At 44.6% G+C, this 10,034-nt stretch overlaps 1 protein-coding gene across 2 annotated transcripts; it reads left to right on the top strand.

Moving 5' to 3' along the window:
* The first annotated feature begins 2,368 nt into the window (after positions 1-2,368).
* LOC110514127 (zinc finger protein 319) lies at positions 2,369-9,916 on the top strand. Of its 2 annotated transcripts, XM_036963195.1 has the most exons (3): positions 2,369-2,712; positions 5,172-7,161; positions 7,436-9,916. In XM_036963195.1, the coding sequence occupies exon 2, from the start codon at positions 5,358-5,360 to the stop codon at positions 7,155-7,157; it is 1,800 nt and encodes a 599-aa protein (XP_036819090.1). In that variant the 5' UTR covers positions 2,369-2,712; positions 5,172-5,357; the 3' UTR covers positions 7,158-7,161; positions 7,436-9,916. The 2 variants fall into 2 exon arrangements, with proteins under 2 accessions (XP_036819090.1, XP_036819089.1); XM_036963194.1 differs by having other exon boundaries at positions 2,371-2,712; positions 5,172-9,916.
* Positions 9,917-10,034: the final 118 nt, after the last annotated feature.

Genomic DNA, 10,034 nt, shown 5'->3' on the forward strand with positions numbered 1-10,034 from the left:
AGAATCCGACAAAGACAGGAGCAGAAACAGAGAGAGATATAGAGGACTAATCAGAGGGAAAAAGGGAACAGGTGGGAAAAGGGGTGACGAGGTAGTTAGGAGGAGACAAGGCACAGCTGGGGAAAAGAGGGGGAGAAAAGGTAACCTAACAACGACCAGCAGAGGGAGACAGGGTGAAGGGAAAGGACAGAAACAAGACACAACATGACAGTACATGACAACTATGGCCTATTTATTGCCTGACCTCCCTTATCTTACCTCATTTGCACAGACTGTATATATCATTTTTTTGTACTGTATTATTGACTGTATGTTTGTTTACTCCATGTGTAACTCTGTGTTGTTGTTTGTGTCGAACTGCTTTGCTTTATCTTGGCCAGATCGCAGTTGTAAATGAGAACTTGTTCTCAACTGGCCTACCTGGTTAAATAAAAGTTAAATAAATAAAAAATACATTTTAAAAATCAACATTCTTCTAATAAGAAATCTGTAAAAACAATCAATATGTGTGTTCCTTTTAAGGACTTTGTATAATCTGTAATTTGTTGTACCCCCTAGCATATGTTATCATTGTCTGTTTGTATACTTCTTGTATGTATACTGGTTTATCTGCAATAAATAAATAAATAAATAAATATATATATATATATATATATATATATATATATATATGTATATACAGTATATATTTGAGAAAAAACAAGCTTGTGTAAGGTAGTAACACAAACTGGCCACATCAGGGACATTAGCGCAATATACAATCATTTAAACATGGATAAATAATTCAACATGTCATTTTAACATGATAGTATATGTTTCCCACTCAAACTATTGAAACAACGACATCCATGTCTCACTAATTTAAACCATTAAAGAGTTTAAAACTGCTCACACGATGTAACCAGGCGCTCCAGACACAAGCCTCCATAGTGTCTGTGCATTAGGCTGAACGTTTGCCGTCCCTACGTATTGCGCACACCCAAGTCTCTAAAGCCAGTGAGGGAACATTTACATTTTTCTCAATGTTGCCTGCATGTCAATTTCATTGTAAATACTCAAAACGGATTGTAAGTACTATGTAATCGTGTGCAGTGTGTAACTGCACTGTACCTGACATACTATATACTTAACCTTTATTTTATTTGTGTTGCATCCTTTTTAATCTTATACAAGATTACTTGGAAGTAATATGTTAATTGTGGCTCTGATGACTCAGATCAGAGAACATGAAAACTAAATTAGTCACATTGGTGCCGTGACTCCCACCCATATACTAAACTCCCACCCCCATCCATCCCTATAGGAAAATGAAATGTTCATCAATCTGTACATATTCTGATTACAGCTACAGTAGCCTAGTGTGTATCAATGTTCATAGTGCTTCAATTAGTAACGAATATAGAATTTGGCTTTACAATGCATCAACCCTCTTGTTGTGTTAGTTTCATGTTAATTAATTCTGTGTGAGTGAAAATGACCGCCCCATTATAGCTGATTATAAATCCATAATAATAGATATATTATCACCTAATGTAGTGTTAGAACCTTTTATCAACTTAAGTTATTGTGAACATAAGTTTTTAACTTCTATTTGCTATTTATGGCCTGTAGGCCTCATTGACCTGAACTCATACAACTCGTTTGTGAGTAAAACAAGCATAATGTATGGATTATTTTGACTATAACAAATACTCAGATGAAACATGTTGTGATATTTATCGCAGACTGTTTGTGTCAAAGTTTAACAAGGACTCTCTCCTCATCACCAGTGTCATGATCAAAGATATGATCATGAGCCTCACATACAATATATTGTTTTGGTCATTGTGCTGCCACAGAATGAATTGTGAGCAAGGCCTCAAAAAAGCTTTATATACCAGAGCTGAGAGAAAAGCTTCTATATATTATTGAAATAATGTTGCGATTGTTTGTGAGAATGCCAACAGGTGTGGTTCCCGTGGAGGAAATATTCTATTGGGGAAAGGTTCCCGCGGGGGTTGCCATGGAAGCCAAGAAGGGGAGTGAGGTGTGTGTGTGTGTGTGTGTGTGTGTGTGTGTGTGTGTGTGTGTGTGTGCGTGTGTGTGTGTGTGTGTGTGCGTGTGCATGAGTGTTCAAACACACATGCGTGTGGGGGTCTGGGAGAGGAAGTGTGTCCATCTGATGAATGGGCATGTGCCTGATCTCAATTTTATACACTAATTGTAGTCTCACCCATTAATTTATAATGACCAGTCATTTTTGACCGGGAACACCGCAAGTTAAACCCACAACTTAATGAAAATCATCTAAATGTATTTTGTGTGTTCAGATGCCCTGTGTGGACAAAGTCATGGAACCTTATGACAATCAGAATAAATGAACTACATTTGTCCGGGAGAAAACTTCGGACAAATCGGTCCAATTCGACCGGAACACAGCAGGAGGGTTACAATTATACACCAAAGTTATACCAAATCGAAGGAGAACGGTTGAACGGACTGAAAAATAAGAACAACCTTACATTATGATACAGAAGGGAGGGGAAATGTAGCTATAACATTTGAATCTACACCCCGGGGAGCGATGCAGGCTGTGGAGATTTCCGGTGTACATTATTAGTGGATGGCGTTCCGCTCTCATCTCGCCACCGTCCTCCGCCAGCCGAAATAATTATCGGAAGGTCGACTCCTGTCCTGGCACCAGAGGAAGATGACTGAGAGCCATAGCGAAATGTAAGCTGTCAACCGTGTTGACTTATATATATATATATTTTTTTTAAGTGATGTTGTATTTATGATTGCATGAAGATGTATTACGCCGCTTTTGGTTGTATAAAAGGTGGAGTGTAATAGCTCCGGTAGGGCGGCCTAGGTCGGCGGCTGGCACAATCCGAGACCATCGATGGGGCCTCGACGTTTCCATTTTTATTTTCCCCCTTCTGAAATAGCTAAATTAGCTTGGTAGCTTAGCCATCTGGTTAGTCCTTTTCGCAGACAAGACAGTAGCTTTAGGCGAACAACAGCTGTGTTTGTGCCGGCGACGTTATAGGCCTAGACATATTATTAACTAGGTAATACAAATGATACATTCATATTTTGAGATTAGCCATCTGTTTTTTTACAAACCGACTAGCCATGCTAACCCACGTAACTTGCTTAGCTAACGGACGTTAGCCACCTAATGCTATGCATCTAATAAATAACCATTATTATCGAGCTAGTTAACGTTAGTTTATTATAATCATACACCCAGGTATAATTTCGGCGTCGTTTTTAATAGGTCACTTGTAATAGCCGCATGATGTACTGTAGGTTTAAAGGGGAGAACATGTAGTTCAGTGTCATTTTAGTGCCTGGACCTCGTCTCCGCCTCTCTAGTTAGCGAACCAGGTAACTGTTGTAGTGATGTTGTTACTAGTTGAAGAAGGATGCTGTCGTTCATATATAAAGACGACTCAACAACAAAACAACAAACACACAATCTGGTGCGATCTCCTCTCATCTCGCTTTTATCTAGCTACATATGGTAACACCAGATCATTTGATTTAACTCTAAAATATATATATGTTTTACCATGATACTCGTAGTTACTGGTGTGGCTATACAAAACAAGTCATTTTTATCAACTAACCTGGCGATACTATCAAATGCAATTGTATTTGTCAGATGCGCCGAATACAACAGGTGTAGTAGATCTTACCGTGAAATGCTTTACTTACAAGCCCTTAAATCGACAATGCTGTTCAAGAAATAGAATTAAGAAAATATTTGCTAAATAAACGAAAGTAAAAAAATAAAATTAAAAGTAACACTAAGATTAGGTTTCAATAACGTGGCTATATGCAAGGGGTACTGGTACCGAGTCAATGTGGTACCGAGTCAATGTGCAGGTTAGTCGAGGTAATTTGTACATGTAGGGGTAAAGTGACTATGCATAGATAATAAACAGTGAGTAGCAGCAGTATTAAAACAATGTAAATAAACAATGTAAATAGTCCGGGTGACCATTTGATGAATTGTTCAGCAGTCTTATGGCTCGGGGATGAGAAGCGGTTAAGGAGCCTTTTGGAGCTGGTCTTAGCGCTCCGGTACCGCTTTCCGTGCGGCAGCAGAGAGAACGGTCTATGGGTTCGGGTGACTGTCGTCCTCGATTCGTGGAAACGGGAATGACCATGTCCGTTTGAATCTAGAAAATGCTCCATTGTTAAAAATGTTTTTTTTGGGGGGGCTCCATGAATTAATCCAACAATGTGTACTTCATGTTAAAAAAACAAAACTATTTATTTTAATAACGGATAATTATCTAAATTTAAACAGACCCCCTTGCAACTGGACACAGACATTTTACTATTAAATCGAGGACGAAGATGGTATCGCCAATACCAGTTTAGTTCAAATCTCTGGTGACGTTTTGTACAGACACCTGTAATACCAGTGTAATTAATGAAACCATTCTTTGGGGGTTGAATCACATGATCTGCTTTTCAAATCTGTAGCTAAACCTTTAAGCTGTAGTCTATGTCCATCTCGAAATGTATACGATCCTGAAAATGTATAAAACATAAAATCCAGTCGTTTTGAGACTATTAATACCATAGATTTGGTTATACCATTGCGTTGCAGTTAAAAACAATGCACATGGGCTCCCGAGTGGCGCGGCGGTCTAAGGCATTGCATCTCAGCGCTAGAGGCGTCACTACAGACACCCTGGTTCGATTCCAGGCTGTATCACAGAGGTCTGAGGCACTGCATCTCAGCGCTAGAGGCGTCACTACAGACACCCTGGTTCGATTCCAGGCTGTATCACAGCGGTCTAAAACACTGCATCTCAGCGCTAGAAGCGTCACTACAGACACCCTGGTTCGATTCCAGGCTGTATCACAGCGGTCTGAGGCACTGCATCTCAGCGCTAGAGGCGTCACTACAGACACCCTGGTTCGATTCCAGGCTCTTATCACAACCAGCCGTGATTGAGAGTCCCATAGGGCGGCGACCAATTGGCCCAGCGTCGTACGGGATTGGCCGGTGTAGGCCGTCATTTCTAAAATAAGAATTTGTTCTTAAACCGACTTGCCTAGTTAAATAAAAAGGTTAAATAAAATAAAAAAACATACATGGATCCATTGCATAAAATCTGTTTCGGCTACATTTACATCATGTTCATATACCCCCTCTGTCTTTCCCTCTGTAGGGTTTCTGCCCTTTTACTAGTGGACGACCAGAGGTGTATCACCTATTGATAAGAGCCAGTAGAAAACACACCTGTTGGACATCACCAGCCCGACCAAAACCTGCCCCCATAGCCGGGCCTTATTGGATACCCCTGGGCCTCCCCTTCACACAGTCAAAACTGAATCAATACGCGCGAAGCAGCAGGATGACTGAGGCGTGGCAGCAGCACGCAGTGGCCCCCCCACCCACCGTGGTGCACAACCTCCCCCCGGGCTCCGACAGCGCCCTGGGCTGTGCCGTGTACGGGATCGTCCTCCAGCCGGATGTGGCATCCCTCCAGCAGCAGCCCCAGCACGGCCAGCAGCACGCCGTACCCGCCCAGCAGCCTTCCCTACAGGTAGGAGGCGAGGGAGGGCACAAGTGCGGCGCCTGCGGCCATGACATATCCCACCTAGCTAATCCACATGAGCACCAGTGTATGGGGACCGGGGATCGGTCGTTCCAGTGTACCCAGTGTATGAAGATCTTCTGCCAGGCCACTGATCTGTTGGAGCATCAGTGTGTACAGGTGGAGCAGAAGCCGTTTGTGTGTGGCGTGTGTAAGATGGGTTTCTCTTTGCTCACCTCGCTGGCACAGCACCACAACGCCCACAACAACGGCAACAACCCCATGAAGTGTTCCATCTGTGAGAAGACCTACCGCCCAGGTTCTGGCAACAACACCCCCACCTCCTCCGCCGCCAACCCGTCCACCGGCGAGGCCTCCAGTGGCGGTGCAGCGTGCGGAGCGTCAGCCCCTACGGCGTTTGAGGCTTCGGGACCGGACAGGCCCTACAAGTGCTCGGTGTGCCACAAGGGCTTTCGGCATCTGTCTGAGCTGTCGCGACACGAGCGGGTGCACACGGGAGAAAAGCCTTACAAGTGTGACACCTGTGACAAGAGCTTCAGCCAGTCGTCTCACCTGGCCCACCACCAGCGCACCCACAGCTCAGAGCGGCCCTACAAGTGTGCCGTCTGCGAAAAGTGCTTCAAGCACCGCTCACACCTCGTGCGCCACATGTACGCCCACTCCGGCGAGCACCTGTTCAAGTGCAATTTGTGCGAGATGCACTTCAAGGAGTCGTCGGAGCTGCTGCACCACCAGTGCCAGCCCACAGTGACGTTGGACAGGCCGTTCCGCTGCGGCTCGTGTGGGAAGGGCTTCAAGCGGCCTTCGGATCTGCGGCAGCACGAACGCACGCACTCCGAGGAACGCCCGTTCCAGTGCGAGGAGTGCCAGATGAGCTTCAAGCAGCAGTACGCCCTCGTTCGTCACCGCCGCACTCACAAGAACCCGGCCGACCGGCCTTTTAAGTGTAACCTATGCGACAAGGGTTTCCTGCAGCCCTCCCACCTGCTGTACCACCAGCACGTCCATGGCATGGAGAGCCTGTTCAAGTGTGCTTCCTGCCAGAAAGGCTTCAGCCAATCCGGTGAACTGCTCCGGCACAAATGCACCGGCTCCGGGTCGGCGTCTGGCTCCGTGACCGCGGCCACGCCGGCGGTGGAGAAGCCCTACAAGTGTGACGTGTGTGGCAAAGGCTACAAGAAGAAGTCGACGCTCCAGCGCCACCAGAACTCCAGCTGTCAGGAGAAGCCGCTGAAGTGCTCCCTGTGCAACCGACGCTTCCTGTCGCCGTCTGAGTTCGTGACGCACCGCTGCGACCCGTCACGGGAGAAGCCCCTGAAGTGCCCCGACTGCGAGAAGCGCTTCAAGTATTCCTCGGAGCTGCAGCGGCATCGCCGCGTTCACACCGGAGAGAAGCCTTACAAGTGCTCCAGCTGCGACAAGAGCTTCAAACAGCGGGAGCACCTGGTGAAGCACCAGGCGGTGCACTCGCGGGAAGCCCAGTTTAAGTGCGTGTGGTGCGGGGAGCGTTTTGTGAACCTGGGAGCCCTCCAGGAGCACACGGTCCAGCACACTGCAGAAGGAGGCGGTTATCCCACGGCACCGTGTATCCAGTGAGCAGGTCTGCTGCTGTTTGAGCGCCTGTACAGTGTGAAAACACGCGGTGACATGGAACGTTGCTCGCCAGGCATGCAGCAACACTCTTCCTGACACCTTGTTTGTATATAACCACACATTCATTATTTACATTTAGTTACACACCCGCCCCCCCCTCCCTCCCCCACTCCTTTTGCATAAACAATGGTAAAACTCTGCTTAATCCTAACCATGAAGTTATTATTGACACCTTCTTCCTCACACCAAGGTAATCGTGCCCATGTTCTGCCCTTCATTAGTGACTTCCAACTACCCATGACCCAGATCAACTGAAAACAGTACATCAACTACCCATGACCCAGAATAACTACCCATGACCCAGATCAACTGAAAACAGTACATCAACTACCCATGACCCAGATCAACTGAAAACAGTACATCAACTACCCATGATCCAGATCAACTACCCATGACTCTGATCAACTGTGGTCACCTTGTTGGATGCAGGAAAAATGCAACTTGAAAAGGAATCTTTCAATCTGAAAAGGCCTTGGAAATGTATTCATGCGTTGTAACATCAAATACTTAGGAGTTGCTTTTTAAAACAATTATGGAACTTATTCTCTGACTCCTTTATGGTCATATAATTTCTTTGCTGTGGTTTTGGGTTCAAGTTTTGGCCACACTACGTGTTGAACTCCCCCCTTAACCCTCTGGTTGGCTGTTAGTAATGCCCAATAAACCCCACCCCTCATAGACTTAAATATACGTTTCTGCATGAGTATATTTAAGCAATATGGCCCCGAGGGGTTGTGGGTTATGGCCAATATACCACGGCTAAGGGCTGTTCTTATGCACGATGCAATGCGGAGAGCCCTTAGCTGTGGTATATTGGCCATATACCCACAACCTCCTTGAGGTGCCTTTATAAACTGGTTATCAATGTAATTAGAGCAGTTCAAATACATGTTTTGTTATACCTGTAGTATACCACGGCTGTCAGCCAATCAGCATTCAGGGCTCGAACCACCCCGTTTATAATTGTGAAATATGTTTATATTTAGCATCACTGTTGTACTGTAGTAGCTTAGGTTTGCTTAACAAAAAGAAGAAGGAAAAAAATGTGACAAGTTATATCTTGTGTCCTCTTTGGAAATCTGTGGTAGATAAACTGTCTCATCTCTGTACTATAATGAATAGCAACTACTGTAGTATGTGTCAATGGGAATATTTCCCCGCATTCTGGACTACTTTGGCTCCCTATGTCATAGAAATAAACACATACCATATCTTTCCGTCAACGTGGGGCTGCCGAGTGGCACTGCATCTCAGTGCTAGAGGTGTCCCTACAGACCCTGGTCCGATTCCAGGCTGTATCACAACCGGCCGTGATTGAGAGTCCCATAGGGGGCGGCGCACAATTGACCCAGCGTTGTCCGCGTTTGACCCGGGGGGTTAGGCCCCGTCATTGTAAATAAGAATTTGTTCTTAACTGACTTGCCTAGTTACATCAAATAAAATGTAGGGTTAGGGAATGGGCCGACGATGCTCACAACCTCTGAATCCTCTACGTACTGTTTGTACATAAATATGACACGCTAACATATTAACAAACTTAGTGGTAGAAGTTGTCAAAATGTGTTGGAAGAACTGCTTCTGCCACCTGCTTTTCTACCCAGTTGAGTTGAGATTGTTTTGTGTTTTTGTATTTAAGCAAAAAAAGGGGTGTGGAGGACATCCTCCGGTCCGGTGGCATTGTCCTCCCGACAGGTGGGATCACTCCTACGCTACGCTCGTCCCTCAACCCACAGAGCAGACAGTTGGTCGTAAGACATCTGGATTTCAACCTAGCAGTTATCATGTGATTTAAAAAAATAAAATAAAATAAAAAAACACACTTCAATCTCTTTATCATGACTTTCATTTGGACATGTTGGCCTTGGTTTGTGCCTAGGAGGTCTTCATGTAAACCCTGCCACGTTTAGGGTCCCAATTGCACAAATTGTTCCCTCAGTTGCCCCTGAAATAGCTGTGAGAGGACTTGTATGTTAGTATGTCTATATGTTGAGGTGGAGAAGAAGGAGAAAAATAGTATGTGATTATGTATGCAAGTTTATACATATGTTTTTTTTTTATATATTGTTTTATGATAGTGTATTTGGAAGAGAAAAAAAATAAACCGTATGCTCACAATGTGTATTTGGAATGAGGATATGAAACTGAAAGGTTAGCAGTGAGAATGTCATGTGGTGCATTCATCCTAAATGGCACCCTATTCCCTATGTAGTATACCAGGGCCTCTGGTCAAAAGTAGTGCAAGCTATAGGGAGTAGGGTGCAACTTGGGAAGAAGTTTTATGTTTGACCTGGGTAGGATGATGAGGTAGTCAAGCACTTGTGTCTGCAGCTAGGCTATGAGCGTGTTTGACATCGCAGCCAAAACATTTTTTTAAAAGTGTGAACGACTAATCTACAAATCACCTTGAATCATAATTAACTACTCAAATGTTAGTTGCAGATCGGTCAGTCGGTCACAATTTCCCCATGATGCATCACGGTTTTGATGCTCTCGACAGGCCTTCTGCATGCCAACGCTGGTCAAATATGTCCCAGTCTGTGCATCTGCCTCTGCTGCCATCAATTTTTGTCAACTTTGAGATATAGACGATGACATCATTCTGTGGCTTAATCTATGTAGGCTACATTCAATCTTGAATGATATGTACAGTATATCATGTTCATATACACACTGCACTAACAAAATAAACTCATCTTACAATATGATTGTTTTACAGTATTTGTGTTTGCTTAAATACACTGGACAGTAACTTACCACACATTCGAGAGGGGGCAAAGTACTACTAGTCCTCTTAACAGGAAGTTCTTGACAGAAAACAGG

This window comes from Oncorhynchus mykiss, chromosome 26, assembly GCF_013265735.2.
Source record: "Oncorhynchus mykiss isolate Arlee chromosome 26, USDA_OmykA_1.1, whole genome shotgun sequence".
NCBI classification, from domain to species: Eukaryota; Metazoa; Chordata; class Actinopteri; order Salmoniformes; family Salmonidae; genus Oncorhynchus; species Oncorhynchus mykiss.